General features: G+C 47.3%; 2 protein-coding genes across 2 annotated transcripts in view; one reads left to right on the forward strand and one right to left on the reverse strand.

Moving 5' to 3' along the window:
- LOC143287705 (uncharacterized) overlaps positions 1-835 on the forward strand; it is a 2,121-nt gene extending 1,286 nt beyond the window's left edge. The window contains exon 2 of the mRNA XM_076595920.1: positions 1-835. This exon is cut by the window's left edge and continues 805 nt beyond it. The gene's annotated coding sequence lies outside the window, so the exon portion shown is untranslated.
- A 77-nt stretch (positions 836-912) lies between these two features.
- On the reverse strand, positions 913-12,697 carry LOC143287704 (uncharacterized). The gene is made up of 6 exons (XM_076595919.1): positions 12,203-12,697; positions 8,804-8,947; positions 5,214-6,835; positions 4,439-4,799; positions 2,350-2,574; positions 913-1,181 (listed from the first exon to the last, which is right to left on the reverse strand). Exons 1-6 carry the CDS (start codon positions 12,252-12,254, stop codon positions 1,174-1,176), a joined length of 2,412 nt encoding a protein of 803 aa, XP_076452034.1. The 5' UTR covers positions 12,255-12,697; the 3' UTR covers positions 913-1,173.
- Between the last annotated feature and the right edge of the window lie 4,803 nt (positions 12,698-17,500).

Raw genomic sequence — 17,500 nt, forward strand, 5'->3', positions numbered from 1 at the left:
AGAACGCAGAACGATGATATGATTATTTCGTGTGATTCGAACATCGCACGACGGTCGCAATAGCCGAGTGGTTAAAGCGTTGGACTTTCAATCTGAAGGTCCCGGGTTCGAATCTCGGAAACGGCGCCTGGTGGGTAAAGGGTGGGGATTTTTCCGATCTCCCAGGTCAACATAATCATGTGCAGACCTGCATGTGCCTGAACCCCCTTCGTGTGTTTACGCGACCAGATCAAATACGCACGTTAAAGATCCTGTAATCCATGTCAGCGTTCGGTGGGTTATGCAGACAAGAACATACTCAGCATATACACTCCCCGAAAGCCGAGTATGGCTGCCTACATGGCGGGGTAAAAACGGTCATGCACGTAAAAGCCCACTCGTGTACGTACGAGTAAACGTGGGAGTTGCAGCCCACGAACGCAGAAGAAGAACATCGCACGTTGCCCAGGCGAGGCCTCACGTCGGGAAGGGGTAAGAGGAGAAGGGATGGGGGTGTAAAGAAACGTCGGCGGTAACAGCTTCTCTGGCGCTGCGCTATCCTCGTGACCATCCTATATTTGCCAAACTTTCAACGTTGATCAAAACGCAAGTGTCGTGGCCCTGCCCGTAGCCTTTATCATACACCAGGAAGACAATAGTTCCCATCCAAGACATTCCTGTAGAAAGACGATTTCCCATCCAAGATATCCCTAAATAAAGGCGAAAGTTCCCTCCCAATATCTGATAGTTGTGAGTGGGAGGTATCTTTTAAACGACAACAGGAGCCATCGTTGTGTCATGTGAACTAGTTTGACGGTGTTGGCCTAAAACCATGTTGAGCCAAATCTGTACACATACCTGTCCGTGTGTGTGTGTGTGTGTGTGTGTGTGTGTGTGTGTGTGTGTGTGTGTGTGTGTGTGTGTGTGTGTGTGTGTGTGTGTGTGTGTGTGTGTGTGTGTGTGTGTGTGTGTGTGTGTGTGTGTGTGTGTTCACACGAAATCTGAATGTACAGTGGGTGACTGCCAGGAGGCAGTATTATAACCAGACACATGTAAACACATCCAAATCCAGGATGGCCCCTTGTGGTTCAGCAGACCACAAGCAGACCGTGAAACCGCACGGCCATGAATTCTTCGGCACTCCCTTTTCCTTCCGTGTCGTCATGGCAGATGGTCAAGAGGTCTCAGTCTCCTTTAGGCAGCTGAAAAGAAGAGAGCAAAACGGTTAGATGTATAGCAGTTCAGGACTGCTAGAATCAAGTGTACAGGAAACTATAACCAGTGAACCCCAACCAAAGACACTAGTATCTCAAGGGAATTCTAGTGTCTATGACCCCAACCGACTAGCCATCCATCCAACGAACGAACCAGCCAACTAACTGATCATGTCATTAGCTAACCATCACAGCGGTTTAACTTCACAGTAGGTTGCTAGCTTTTTGATTGTTGTCTTCAGTTATTGAGGTTCGAGTGGTGGACTCTGAATAATATAGATGTGACACTCGGTAAACTCTGTTTACAATCTAGTGGCGACTACAGGTGTGGGTTTTGGAAAGGAGCTATGCAACACTGTTGCACAGTGAAATGGCTGTCAGAATTTCACCACTAAAGAAGTGTCACTAATGTCAGTGTACACGAAAACGCTGCTACCCAATATTAGGGTAGCTCCGTTAACTCTCTCCATACGAACGGCGAAAGAGACGACGTTAACAGCGTTTCACCCCAATTACTATCATCAAAATATTGCAAGCGGAAGGCTCTTATACTGAAGAGGTTAATGTTGACAAAGAATACCACAATTCTGACGACGGAAGCTAAAGGTTGGGTCATTCAGACACCCACTGGACATCCGAGGGGTCTGTGTAGAGGAGAAGAGAGGACTGGCCGTACTGAGTGAGTTAAACTGCTGCCAGCCAGCGATTCTCGCCGAGGTTCTTTTCAGCCATAGTATAGAGGTTGTGTGGAAAGCTTCTTCTTCTTCGTTCGTGGACTGAAACTCCCACGTTCACTCGTATGAACACGAGTGGGCTTTTACGTGTAAGACCGTTTTTACCCCGCCATGTAGGCAGCCATACTCCCGCCGTTTTCGGGGGTGTGCATGCTGCGTATGTTCTTGTTTCCATAAACCACCGAACGCTGACATGGACTACAGGATCTTTTAACGTGCGTTATACACACGAAGGGGGTTCAGACACAAGCAGGTCTGCACATATGTAGACCTGGGAGATTGGAAAAAAAAAAATCCCCACCCTTTACCCACCCCACCAGGCGCCGTTGCCATGATTCGAACCCGGGATTAACTGAAAAGTCCAACGCTTTCATTCAACCACTCGGCTATTGCGCGTCGTCGTGTTGGAAAGCTATACGTACCAGGGCTAATGGCCGAGGAGCCGGTGTTGCAGAGCACCTGCACCTGAGGCACCTGCACCACGCACGTGCCGCCACCGCTCTGGTCCACCAGGTTCTCCAGGTAGACGCTGACAAAGGAGTTGAGCAGCTGGCCCAGCGCATTGCACTTGCGTTCCGTCAGGGCGTTGCCGCTCTGCTGCAGGATGGGCACCGTCACCCGCTGCTGGCTGTAGGTCGTCCTGCAGCCTGCAACCGTGCGCGAGCACACACGTGCACGCACGTACACACACACACACACACACACACACACACACGCGCGCGCGCGCGCACACACACACACACACACACAGAGTCTTTAGTCATCCGTCATTCGGTAGTCTTAGCGGCGACTCTAACATGTGCAGAATATAGAATAAAGTACGTGGAGTGATGGCCTCGTGGTAACGCGTCTGCTGAGGAAGCGAGATAACTGGAACGATGGGTAGTATTATCTCCCACTCCACTAGACTTTAAGTGGTGGTCTGGACGCATGTCACTCGTATCATACGATAAACCGAGGACTTGTGTGTAGCATGAACTAAGCGCAGGTTTAGAATATAAAAAAAAGCCGGCAATAGAAGTGCTGTCTCCAACAAAATTCTGTAGAAAATCTATTTGACAGAAAAACAGATACTCTTGGACACACACACACACACACACACACACACACACACACACACACACACACACACACACACACACACACACACACATGGAGGGGTTGCGCTGCACTGGTGATGCCTTTTCCCTGGGGAGAGCAGCCCAAATTTCACTCAGACAAATCCATTGTGACAAAGAGTAATGATGCAATACAATACAATACAATAATCAAATGTTATGGCAAATGTTTCCCATTGGCTGAAAGTGACCATTCAACGCGAAATATGCATCACTGATGCACATTTTTAGAAAGTGATCATGAAGAGTGCATTAAACCACAGGCACACTGCTAAATGACTGCAATACTGGCTATGCCACAAACATATTTCAAAACTGGCACTGTGTTTGTTAGCAACTCCTAACGTCAGGTGTCATGTCGCTTGCTTCAGCTGGAGCAAAGTGGAACAACTCGAATATCAGAAGTCACACTCACTCAAGCAAGAAACATAGCCCGGTGTCCTGAAGGCGAATTTACTCGGATTGTCTCTCGCTGTAATGCGGTCAGTTCACGACTTCATCGCATTTCAGTCATGTGCATCTTCTGTTCATTGTTGACAGTGATGGTCAAACTGCAGCCGTCTCCAAGAAAGGACCAGAGAGGAAAACATATTGACAAAAGACCCCCCCCCCCCCCCCCCCCCTACATTTTACAAGTGTAATCTGATGAATTCCATGCAAAGACGCAACTTTTATGAAAGACAAAATGACCAGTGGAAGGACGCTTGATAAAAGGAATAAACTGCTGATGCTGTATTTCACAGGTATTCAGACAAGACAGGGCAGATACAAATTGGGAATTAACATCATTATCATCCTCCGATATCCTCTGAAAGAGATGAAAGAAATCTATTCACATTGCCTGCTCACGGCACCACACTGACGCTTTGTGCAACGACTTTGGCAGCGAAGATAAACAAAAACTGTTGGGTTTTCTGTCGCCGTTTTCATCAAATAAAATACAACCAAACTTGCGCAGCACAACAGTCCAGCTGACACTACTTAACTGCATTAAGCGAGTCATTCCCATTGCATTGAGCGAGTCATTCCTATCCACCAAAATACCCCGGTATTTTATGCTGGGATTATATCATGGGATACAAGCCATACCACCCCACGAAAATGACACTAACATTATTACGGAGGTGGGAGTGAAGGGGGCAGAGCAGAAAAAAACACACATGTCTGCTGGAACGAACAGACAACACACAGTAGTTGATTTTGTACAGACAAAATGGAGACCGGGCCAGGACTGAATGCAGAGAACTAACAGGACGTTACAGCCATTAACACTTGCTCTGAGACACAGAACCAGAGACAGATAGTCGTTGGTAAAGGGTAACTGACTCTGAACACATATCGGAAGAAATTTTCACTGCTCCGAATCAACGTCCCCCAGAGACAAAAGACTTACGTGTTCTGGGATCCCTAGAGAACTGCAAGGGGTCAAGGCCGGTGGGGTTGGGCAATGACGCAGGCATCCCAGGGTTCCCCGAATTCTGCAAGAGGTTCGCGAGCAGAGCACGAGCGGCCAGAGAGCCCCCGTCTCCTATCCACCCCCCACCCCCCGCCCTGGGCAGAGGTATGTTCGTGGTGACGACGGTGGTTGGGCCGATGGGGTTGGTGGGGAGGGGCAGGGTAGGGGGCAAGAAAGGGTTGAGGATGAAGATGCTGACGGGGCGTGTAGGAGTGGTGGCAGCCCTGGTGGTTGCAGGAGTGGTGGTGGCAGTCGTGGTTGAGGCGGCGTGATCGATGAGTTTCAGTGGAAGCAAAACCTGCCCACAGAAAGTCGTCATCTCGGAGCTGTTGTTTTTTCAGCAATCAGAACGAAATGCCTGTTGACCATTCTGATATTTTGTGATACCCACCAAACAACAACAGCAAAAACAAACAAACAAACAAACTCACACACACAAAAAAAAAGCCACAAGAAAAAAAACAAAACAAAACACCCCACAAAAAACAACAACAGCAGCAACAACAACAAAAAACAACAATAAAACATAGAAAAACGAAACACAGAAACTCACTCACTCACCCACTCACTCTATCTATCTATCTACCTATCTATCTACCAGTTTGTTTGTTTGTTTGTTTTGTTTCTTTATTTGTTCATTGTATTCCATTTCTACAGACTCACAGACAGACAAACAGACGGACGGACGGACATAAAAGACAAAGTGACTGACCTTGCTGAGACTGCCGCCAGGGTTGGTCATCATCATGTTATTGGATCCACCCATCCACCCCGCTCCTCCTCCCATCCACCCACCTCCCCCACCGTTGAGGCCCAGGTACCAGCCCGGGTCACTGAGCTGGGCGGGTTGGTTCTGGGCCAGGGGGTTGAACTGCAGGTAGTTTCCCCCTGGCCCCAGCAGCGAGGACAGCTGCGGGTCCTTCTGCAGCACGGGCAGGAAGGCCTTGCCCAGACTGGACACGCTGACGCTGGGTTTGCCCAGGGTCACCTCCTTCACCACCGTCACGGGATTGGGCCTCACCGGATTCTCCACGATCACTTTCTTGATGACGCTGGGTCCACCTCCCGGGTACCGCCCGTAAAACGGTTTGGGTCCGATCACCTGGGGGCCTACAAACGGGCCCGGCCCTACAGGGGGTAGGATGTGGGGAGCTCCGAATTTCCCGACAGGTTGAGGCCCGAAGAAGGGCTTAGGAGGTAGAGGAGGTCGTGGGTAGATGTTTCCGCCGATCCCCGGGAAGGTCAGAGGTGGCTGGTATTGGTTGTAGAGTGGTGGTTTGCCGTAAACTGCTTGACCGCCGAAAGGTTGTCTGCTGCCGTAAAATGGCTGGCCGCCCCAAGGCTGCTTAACGTAGCCTACCGGACCTGAGTTGGCAGTAAAGCCGGGTTGGTAGTTCGGCACCCAGGGTAGTGGCTGCTTGTTGAAAGACGTCCCTCCGTAATTGTATCCCCCGCTCCCGCCAGAATAGCCTGGGACTGGTTTGCCATAGTTATCATAGTTGCCTCCTACTGGTTTGCCATAGTTGCCCCCCACTGGTTTGCCATAGTTGCCACCGACTGGTTTGCCATAGTTTCCTCCTGCCTGAGCCTCAAAGTTACCACCACCGTATGGACGACTGTTGGATACGGGATTGTACTGTATGTGTGATCCACCGGGGAAGTTGCCGCTGTTCCCACTGTAATGGTTGCCTTGGCTGCCGCCCGTGTACCCGTGGTAACCACCACCGCCAGAATGCTGTAGCGAGCTGCCACCACCACCACCACGGCCGCCGCCGCCGCCGTTTCGGTGCCCACCGTAATAGCCTTGACCCCCACTGTTACCAGTGCCGGAACTACCGTGCTTAGCGTTGCTGTAGTCGGTGCCGTAGTCACTGTTATGCTGACTGGCCTGCCATCCTTTGTGGCCATGACTATGACTGCTGCCGCTGCTGCCTCCGTGATGATAACCCGTGTTGCCCGAGGAGCTGCTGCTGCTGCCTTTCCACGCGTGGGTCTGGGTCTGGGTCTGGGTGTGGGTCTGCCCCTCCGTGCCTTTCCAGCCTTGTCTTCCGGTTCCGTGGCCTGGGTAGGAGCCTGACGTGGCATGCTTGTGGGGTGGCGTATAGCGGCCAGGGTCCTCGTCATAGACGGGGCGCGAGGTGGGTGGCTGGTAGGAGATGTACGGGTCTTCATCGTCCTTCTCGTCGCTGTAGTCGCCGTCTTCATCATAGCCGTCGTAGTCATCGCTGTAGTCATAGTAGTCGTCCTCCTTCCAGTCCCCGTGGTCGCTTTTTCCCGTGCAGCCTGCGTTTTCTGGCCAGTCGCACACGTTGATGTGGGGGTTGAAGTGGAGACCTGGAATCATACACGCACGCACACAGACAGACACACAAACATACAGACAGACAGACACACGCACACACGCAAACACACGCACAGCATCAGTCATATAGATCGAACGGGAAAAAAATCCTGATGAAAGTGAAAAATGAAAAACCAAACGAAGACTGGTTAAAAACAACAACAAAAACAAACAAACAAACAAACAACAACAAAAAAAAACAACCACCTCAAAAAAAAAAAAGAAGAAGAAGAAAAAAAAGAAGAAGAACAAAAAAAAAGGGGGAGGGGAAAGAAGAAGAAGAAGAAGAAGAAGAAGAAGTAAAGAAAACAACAAAGAACTTCAGAAAAACAACAACAACAACAACAACAACAAAACAACGCACTTATACTGGGCATTTATTGGAACCACGAAAGACACATATGAAAAAGGGATACAAAATAATCCAGAAACCAGGAATATAACATGAAAGGAATCGTAAAGCAACAATTCAGGGTACAGAAAAAACAACAACCCCAAACAACAACAATAACAACAACAAAAACCCCCTTAACATCAACAACAACAACACCAACAACAAAGTAAGGGGAAGAGAGGCAAAAGATGGGGGTAGGGGTGGGCAGAGTGTGACGCAAAGTTTTATCTTGAGACTTGTTCTTCGTCCCACTCCACATCTGTACATCCATTCAGTACCTTATGCATAATTAAACATGCTTCCCTTTGGATACGCGAACTGAACATATCTGCCAATCCTATATTATGACTATTTGTATTTGTATTCCTTTTTATCACAACAGATTTCTCTGTGTGAAATTCGGGCTGCTCTCCCCAAGGAGAACGCGTCGCTACACTACAGCGCCACCCATTTTTTTGTGTTTTTTTTCCTGCGTGCAGTTTTGTTTGTTTTTCCTGTCGAAGTGGATTTTTCTACAGAATTTTGCCAGGAACAACAACCCTTTTGTTGCCGTGGGTTCTTTTACGTGCGCTAAGTGCATGCTGCACACGAGACCTCGGTTTATCGTCTCATCCGAATGACTATTGTCCAGACCACCACTCAAGGTCTAATGGAGGGGGAGAAAATATCGGCGGCTGAGCCGTGATTCGAACCAGCGCCCTCAGATTCTCTCGCTTCCTAGGCGGACGCGTTACCTCTAGGCCATCACTCTACTAAGCCCTTGACTGCTAAACCTTCGTGAAATGAGGAAAGTGTGTGTGTGTGGCATGTGTTTGAATTGTGTTGACTCTGCCGAATGAGAGTAATACAGTTTCAAGAGAAAGAAGTCATACAGCGTAAAAGAAATATACAGAGTGGTGACTTGACATCCTGCCCTACAGTCTCTGCCCTATTTCTGAGTGTCCCAGTGCCCACCTTATATCACAAGCTCACAGCTGGGCCAACAACAAAGTGAGAGCTGTATGATCAATGATTTCTCCATTTCAGTGGGAAGTCATTTGCAACTTGGTCTTTTGTAAAGGACTATGACTCTCAAACCAGGAGGTAAGACTGCACTGGCTCTTAGTGCTGCAGCCTTGGGGGCTAGTCCTAAAACCCTCTTGGCCAAGAGAGTGGGGATGCAGCTTAGGAAAGACACTCTCCACCATGATCAAATTCTAGCCCGGATAGTTGGGACAGCAGTTGCCACGACTGACTGTCATACATTTCTGAGTGAGATGAGAGCCCTTCACCGATCAGCATACTAGTCAGCTAACAGTCAAAGGGTTAAAGTGTTGCTGCAGTGAAGGATTTATTTTGACAACCCTTCACTAATCAGCATACTGAACAGCAGCAGTCATGTGGTTAAATTGTTGCTGCAAGGAAAGTTTTTTTGACAGCTCAACACTGATCAGCTTACTGGTCAGCTAGCAGTCAAAGGGTTAAAGTGTTGTTGCAAAGAAGGGTTTTTTGACAGCTCTTCACTGATCAGCATACTGGTCAGCTAGCAGTCAAAGGGTTAAAGTGTTGTTGCAGTGAAGAGTTTTACCTGCCGGACAGGTGAAGCTGAAGGCCTTGCCGTTGGCACATCGCCAGAAGCGCGTGCAGTCGGGGTCCGGGCTGTAGTCAGCGCCCTCACAGGACTGGTCCTCGCTGTAGCTGTAGCTCCCCGCCACGCCCACTGCTGAGGCTGCTGCACACAGCACAGCACAACCATCGTCAGCCTTATATCTATAGCGGTGATGATGATGATGATGATGATGATGATGGTGTGATGCTGGTAACGATGCTGGAGTATGTGATGATTGTGATAACCACAGTCCCCACCCCTCCACACCCACTGCTGGTGCTGCATACAACCTAGCTATCGTCATCCTTGTCTTTTATGGTGATGATGATGTGATGATGAAGATAACGATGATGATGATGATGCTGCTGCTGCTGCTGCTGCTGATGATGATGATGAAGAAGAAGAAGAAGAAGAAGAAGAAGAAGAAGAAGAAGAAGAAGAAGAAGAAGAAGAAGAAGAAGAAGAAGAAGAAGAAGAAGAAGAAGATAATGATGGAGAACGACTGTGATGATTGTGATAACCACAGCCCTGCCCCTCCACACCTTCTGCACACAACACAACACAGCCATCGACATCCCTGTCCTTATAGTGATGATGACGAAGATGATGGAGAATGTGATGATTGTGATAACCACAGGCCCCACCCCTCCACACCTTCTGCACACAACACAACACAGCCATCGACATCCCTGTCCTTATAGTGATGATGACGAAGATGATGGAGAATGTGATGATTGTGATAACAACCCTGCCCCCTACACCCACTGCTGCTGCTGCTGCACACAGCACAGCCATCGTCATCCTGATGGTGAAAAAGAAGAAGGTGAAGGAGGAGGAGGAGGAGGAGGAGGAGGAGGAGGAGGAGAAGAAGAAGAAGAAGAAGAAGAAGAAGTTGGAGAATGTGATGATTGTGCAATGAAGATGATGATCCGATGGCAGACATGCTGATATCTAACAGCCCCCGTCCTTCCACGCCCACTGCTGATGCTGACAATATAGCTATTGTCATCCCTGTCCTTGAGTGATGATGATGATATTGATTCTGCTGCTGCTGCTGCTGCTGCTGCTGATGATGATGATGGAAAATGTGAGGATTGTGATAATCACAGCCCCCGCCCCTCCACACCCACTGCTGATGCTGACAATAATTTTATAGCTATTGTCATCCTTGTCCTTGAGTAATGATGATGATATTGATTCTGCTGCTGCTGCTGATGATGATGATGATGATGATGGAGAATGTGAGGATTGTGATAATCATAGCCCCCGCCCTTCCACGCCCACTGCTGATGCTGACAATAATTTTATAGCTATTGTCATCCTTGTCCTTGAGTGATGATGATGATATTGATTCTGCTGCTGCTGCTGCTGATGATGATGATGATGATGATGGAAAATGTGAGGATTGTGATAACCACAGCCCCCGCCCCTCCACACCCACTGCTGATGCAGCTGTTGCACACAACACAGACATCGTCATCCTTATCCTTGAAGTGATGATGATGACGAGGAATGTGATGATTTTACCATGATGAAGATGATGGTCCGATGACAGACGTGGTGATAACCAACAACCCTCGCCCCTCCACACACACTGTTGAGACTGCTGCACACAACAGGCCTGTCATTCTTATCGTCATCCAAGCGCTGGTGATGATGGCGATAATATTAATGATGATGAATGCGATGACTGTACCTATGATGATGACGAGGTGATGGCAGTCGTGGTGATGGTGAACATGGTGGTGTTGATAATGAAAACGCCGACGACAAGTATGATTACGTTGTGGTCGTCACGTTTCCTCTTTCAGCTGGCAGTCTTTTTTCAAATGTCAGGGGTTTTTAGGACTGGTAACGGGCCCTATTGGAACTGGGCCAAAGGGAACCGGGACCTCATAGAATGGCTGTGATGGAGTTTGATTCCTTTGAGCCCCAGTTCCATTCAGGCCCATTTCGCAAACTCAGAGCGCCGGGACGCAATGGTACTTAGACGTAATGGAATGACATTTTGCAAGTACTTTTTGGTATGTCCCAACACCATTGAATCCCAGATTTGGCCCTGTTGGGTTTGGGTCTAGGTGGCATTGTCCCCCTTAACCATGCTTCCAATATCGAATATATTAAAATATTTCACAGACTGATGTCCTGATACTGTAATAGTATGGTTTTCAATAAATCGGCAAAAAATCAAACATAAAGAAACAGAACAAAGGAGTAAAAACGACACACATCGACATAACGTGAATAACGAATAAATAGACTCTTACATCAAATCATACATGCTCCAAGTTTCTAAATAGGGAATAGCATTCAAGACATTGTTTTGACATTGACTGAGACACAAATAAATCTTCATAAGAAAACTTGAGTAGTTTATACTGATGGCAATGTCCGCAGTTTGGAATGGCTTGCCAAACGCTTGTGTCTCGGTGCAGTGGTTGTTCACCTGTTCGTTGTCTGCTTGATTCTTCTTCTTCTTCTGCAGTTGTGGGCTGCAACTCCCACGTTCACTCGTATATACACGAGTGGGCGTTTACGTCTGTGACCGTTTTTACCCCGCCATGTAGGCAACCATACTCCGCTTTTGGGGGTGTGCATGCTGGGTATGTACTTGTTTCCATAACCCACCGAACGCTGGCATGGATTACAGGATCTTTAACGTGCGTATTTGATCTTTTGCTTGCGTATATACACGAAGGGGGTTTAGGCACTAGCAGGTCTGCACATATGTAGACCTGGGAGATCGGAAAAATCAATCAATCAATGAGTCAGTCAGTCAGTCAATCAGTCAATCAATCAATCAACCAACCAACCAACCAGCCAACCAGCCAACCTATCAATCAATCAATCGACCAACCAACCAACCAACCTATCAATCAACCAACCAGCCAACCTATCAATCAATCAATCAATCAATCAATCAATGTGTTCGGCGGCCCTAACTTCACGGCCCCGAGGAGTGGAGTGATGGCCTAGAGGTAACGCGTCCGCCTAGGAAGTGAGAGAATCTGAGCGCACTGGTTCGAATCACACCGGCAGTCACCAGTATTTTCTCCTCCTCCACTAGATCATGAGTGGCGGTCTGGACGCTAGTCATTCAGATGATACGATAAACCGAGGTCCCGTGTGCAGCATGCATTTAGCGCACGTAAAAGAACCCATGGCAACAAAAGGGTCTGTAGAAAAAATCACTTCGATCGGAAAACAAATAAAATCGCCGGCAGAAAAAAAAGAAGAAAAAAAAGAAAAAAAAAGGGCGGCACTGTCAGTGCAGCGACGCGCTCTCCCTGTAGAGAGCAGCCCGAATTTCACACAGAGAAATCTGTTGTGACAAAGAGAGTAATACAAATACAAATGACGACGATCGACCGTCCTCACCTGTCAGAAAGAGCAGCAGACAGGAGCGCCACCTGACGACGGACATGGCCATGTCTGCAGTCAGCCGGTTGTCTTTCCCTCTCACTTCTCCACCAACCAAGGCCACAGCAGACAAGAGCCCTCGCTGTCGTCTCTCTGACTGTCTACAGGTAACAGACAGCAGGTCCACAGCACGGGTCCACGATACGTCGTCAGGTGTTCTTCTCGTCAGACAGTACTAACTTGGCGAAGCCCGTGGAAACAAACTCAGGATGTGAGTCAGGTAGTCATTCAGTTGTTGGTTTTGTTCACTTTGAGGGTGTAAACTTGATGGTTTTGTTGTGTGCTGATTAATTAATTAACCTAGAAGTAAGGGCAGGCCAAAGACACTGATGTCTCGTTGAGGGGTTTGCTGGTCAAGAGACACTATTATTTCATCAAGGGCTCGTTCGTGTATATTATGGGCAGACCATGACTATACCCCTGTGGAGTTCTTCCCCCCTTGGAGTTCTAACGAAACCAGTGTCTGCACGGCTTCTCTCCCTTCGCCCGGAGTCCGTCTTCTCTCCCTTCCTTCCACTCGGGGTGAAGTTGTGAGAAAGACCGGCGACAATCGCTGACTAGACAAAGACACTACTAATGGGGGGTTGTTAGTCGTCTTTGCTCTGACAGAACGAACTTCACGCTGTACTCCTCACTCCCGTCCCTCACTGCTGAGTTCTCTCCCCCTTCAAAGGTTTGTGCGATCATCCTGACCTCCCTTCTTATACACCTGCCCTCCTCTCTCCTCTCTCACCTCTCCTCTCCCCTCCCCCACCCAGGGCTGTGGTTTGACATGTAGTGGTGTGACTGTTTGGCGAGGAATGCTATGGTGACACATCTCCCCTCTCGCTCTTTTTTCCTCTTCACGCTGTGTGGCTGTATTTCACATCCTCTGGTCCCTTTGTGTACCTGCATGTTTTTTTTTTCTGAGGCTGTGTTCTCCATAGCTTCTTCTGACTTCAGATGGCAGTATTTCACGTCAGTGCTCCATCAGGTCGCAGCTGCGTGTGCTGTTTGCTTTGTTTTTGTCAGGGCTAAAAACTGCTGTGCTAAGTGTCGTGTGTGTGTGTGTGTGTGTGTGTGTGTGTGTGTGTGTGTGTGTGTGTGTGTGTGTGTGTGTGTGTGTGTGTGTGTGTGTGTGAATGCATGCGCACTAAAGGAGCCATAAAAACATAACAGTACACACTTACGCGCACATACGCGCGCCAGCGCGTGAGTCAGTACACACACACACACACACACACACACACACACACACACACACACACACGCACACACAACCACGTACGCACACTTTTGTTAATATGTAAATAGTAATCCTTGATGAGAAAACAATAATGCGATGTAATACTCCATTGTCACTTGTAGCTGAATGGCGTACAAAAAACCAACTCTTTGTCCAGAACTTGAGAAGATTGAAAAGCGATCATCCGTGGATGTTCAACAAATGTTTCGGTCGTCTTTTTGGATTCCTCATGTTGTGTTCTATCTTTCTGTCTGAGTGCATGTGTAAAAGCTTTCCTCTGCGCTTTGTGTGTGTGTGTGTGTGTGTGTGTGTGTGTGTGAGTGTGTGTGGGTGTGTAGGTGTGAGTATGTGTGTGTGTGTGTGTGTGTGTGTGTGTGGGTGTGTGGATGTGTGTGTGTGTGTGGGGGGAGGGGAGAGGGGGCTGTGGGGGGTGTGGGGGAGCGGGGTACTGAGGGGTGGGGGTAGGGGATCGGGGTGGAGGGTCTGGGGGGGAGGGTGGCGGCGTGTGTGTGTGTGTGTGTGTGTGTGTGTGTGTGTGTGTGTGTAAGATTGGGTAAGTGTATAGCTGAGCATTCTGGTTTGCTTCTTTAGCTGGTTGATAGCGTGGACGTCTGTTGTCTAGTACTGAAGCATGGGGTCATTAGTTAGAGTGCAGTTTTGTCAACGAATCAAACAAACACGTTCTTCCGACTTTGCAAACGTGAATGCACATAGTATAGTATGATAGCCTTGATATGTTGACGTCTGAAGAAATGTATTTCCAGCATTGATGATGACCATTGCTAATTTCTTTGAGACATATTTCCATTTGTTAAAACAAAGGATGGAAAAGTTCTATTATCTGAACTGAGCAAGGATTAATGAAACTCACTAGGTAAGCTCTGATTTTGTCATATACTAGCATCAAGCGTCTCTTTTGTCAAACTAAAACTTTTACAGTTCTATTAGTGCAGTAACCTAGTTTGACTGGATGGGGGAAAAAAGATTAATATAGAAGAAAATATTTGTAGAAAGATGTCAATGTGTTCTTGATTTTGTTTAATCTGTAAACATGTCAGTGTATTGTGTTTTTATGTACACACACACACACACACACACACACACACACACACACACAGCCATCACTCACTGCACAATGTAGGTCATGTGCCCCCCCCACTAACATGCAGCGCCACCTGGCGTGCTGCCCCCTGTCGTACCAGGCGTGACTTAAAAGGAAAAGACAACTGTTGCCTGACACAATGCCTTCACTGGGGGATCAAGTTACCGCACCTTACCTGAGAGCTTATCCTTCCGTCTGTCGCTTCGTCGCCAAAGCCGCTCACCCCTCCCCCAACCCCACTCCCACCACCCCTACCTTCCCGTCCCCCATCCCTCGTCTCTCGACCTTCCCTCTCCTCCCCATCACCAACATCTCCAGTCCCGACCGCCACCAGATACCCCCACCTTCTTCCCCCTTCGCCCACTCTCCCCTCTCTCCCCTGCGTGTGTGTGTTACTCGCTTCCGTTCCGTACAGATGTGAACGATGTTGTGTCTCTCAGTTTGACGCTGTGTTATACTCGTACATTATACATGTATTAAGTATTCAGTATAACTACATTTATATGCGTACATGTTTGTGTGTCTCTTAGAACAACGGCAGATGTGTGAGTCGGCCAAAGTGCTAATATCTTCACCGTTGGAAAATAAAGATTCATTCATTCATTCTCATCCACGTACATTTGTCTTTTCTTCTTTTCCTTTTTTTTAACTCGTTGAAAACACACTAAAAGAGAATTCCTCACAGAGAGGAGCATGATATAGCCCTTGTGTGTGTTGAAATGTTGCATTTCTGGACTGTGTATCATTTCTCTCTCTCTCTCTCTCCCCTTCTCTCTCTGCCCATGTTACTTGCTTATCTATTACCCTCGATAATAAAGATCTTGTCTTGTCTTGGCTTGTCTTGTCCTCTCTCTCTCTCTCTCTCTCTCTCTCTCTCTCTCTCATGTTACTTGCTTATCTATTACCCTCGATAATAAAGATCTTGTCTTGTCTTGGCTTGTCTTGTCCCCCCCCCCCTCTCTCTCTCTTGTGCACACACGCGCGCATACATGGGCACACACACTATCACACATAAAAGTGCACGCGCGCACGCACGGACGCACTCACCATGTACCAGAACTCTGTTTCAAACGGAACTGAACTGGCATCACGTTAACTAGTATGGAAAACTGACGTGTCCAAGCAACTTCAGAACTGATAAGGATCCCCCGTGTAAGCGTTACAATGTCGTGAGAGGTTCTGGGTGATTAAGTTGTGCAACACTTTCACGTCGAGTCATTTCATTACAATAATTACCGCTTTCTCAAAAGTCCCATAGGTAAACTCGATTTCTCTTTCTTATTTGTCTAAAGATTTCTTCAGGTACGCTGGTGTATCAATATTTCATATCACTTTCATAAAGCTTTTTTTTTTCAATTACTTGTTTCTTTTTTTTTCTCTTTCTCTAAAGCTTTTATATTTAATGAAGTCTAAAAGTCTTCATTTCTACTTCATATTTGGTTTCTATTTCTATTTCTAGTTGTTTCACATTCTTTAGTTCTAAGGGGCACATCTGTTGATAATGTAATTATTCATTTTTTTTACCTCTGTTTCGGTGTCTGTTCATATTTCATAAAAATTATGGTGATGGCCTTTACTTTCTGCTGGAATCCATGTAAATAAACTGTGCCTAGCTTTAAGCAAATGCTATAATTGTTTTGTTTTTTTGAATACATTTTTAAGTTGCCAGTTATCTTTTTTGATTACACTTATAACGCTGACGACCAGACAGAGCCATATCAGGGCTGTATTCTTGAAATACACACACACATACGCGCGCGCGCACGCACGCACCCCCCTCCCTCCCCACACACACATTCACGCACGCACGCGCTCACATACACAAGGACAAAAACTACAATATAACGTCCGCATATTGTCTACGTATTAGCTATAAATCGATAGAAAACAGAAAATGCTTGGCAGCAAAATAGGCTCGCATTAACTCCAACTCTGCGCACGCAGACCCCGCGCATGTGCATGTGCTTATCAACATTCACTTGTGTGACAACGATACGCGGAAACAGAGAGGGGGAAGGGAAGTAAAACAGACAAAACAGAGCATCACAGACTAACGTCGTAAAATTTGAATCTTTTTGGAGGGGAAAAAGCGCCCATTGCGTCATGAACAGTTGATACGGGAAAGTAAGAAGACAGGTAAAACATAAGACGTTTTCGTTTGTTTGGTGGTTTGTTTGTTGTGTTGTGATGTGTTTTGTTTTGTTTTGTTTTCCAAAGGTTGAACACGGGTTTGTCGAAGAACTTTCCACTAAGTTTGACTTATCCGTTGACGTCGACACGAAATCAAATTAAACCACGTTGCTTTTTGCCCAGCAGACCACAAAAGTCAATTTCAGGGCTGGTCACCCATCAGTTCTTTAACTCACTCAGTACGGCCAGTCCTCTCTTCTCCTCTACACAGACCCCTCGGATGTCCAGTGGGTGTCTGAATGACCCAACCTTTAGCTTCCGTCGTCAGAATTGTGGTATTCTTTGTCAACATTCACCTCTTCAGTATAAGAGCCTTCCGCTTGCAATATTTTGATGGTGGTAATTGGGGTGAAACGCTGTTAACGTCGTCTCTTTCGCCGTTCGTATGGAGAGAGTTAAAACCAGTCAAGGAACACAAGATGATTTTGAAAGGTTGTTTAAAACAACGCATTCACTCATGTCTCACACGATCCACGTAAAACTGAAACCACGATAAAGTTATTTAACTGTGTAAAATGATGTCATCAATAAAGTATAATAAAGGAGAACTTTTTTTTCCAATAAAGTCGACTTCAGTGCATTAAACTGTATGAACAAACCCAGTCAGCTTAACACAGCTGCATTGTAATTCAAAGAATATGGGGGAAAGGCGGGTGGGGGGTGGAAATGAGAAGGGGTAACAAAATACCTGATCACAGCGGTAATAATGACCGAGCCACACACGCACGCCCACACACAC

This window comes from Babylonia areolata, chromosome 11 (assembly GCF_041734735.1).
Source record: "Babylonia areolata isolate BAREFJ2019XMU chromosome 11, ASM4173473v1, whole genome shotgun sequence".
NCBI lineage: Eukaryota > Metazoa > Mollusca > Gastropoda > Neogastropoda > Buccinidae > Babylonia > Babylonia areolata.

Excerpts from the sequence above, each read along its gene's own strand:
- LOC143287704 (XM_076595919.1), bottom strand. The coding sequence starts at position 12,254 with ATGGCCATGTCCGTCGTCAGGTGGCGCTCCTGTCTGCTGCTCTTTCTG. Across the intron at positions 6,836-8,803 it reads CAGCTTCACCTGTCCGGCAG|GTCTCCACTTCAACCCCCAC; the intron begins GTAAAACTCTTC and ends GTATGATTCCAG. Across the intron at positions 2,575-4,438 it reads CTCTAGGGATCCCAGAACAC|GCTGCAGGACGACCTACAGC; the intron begins GTAAGTCTTTTG and ends GCACGGTTGCAG.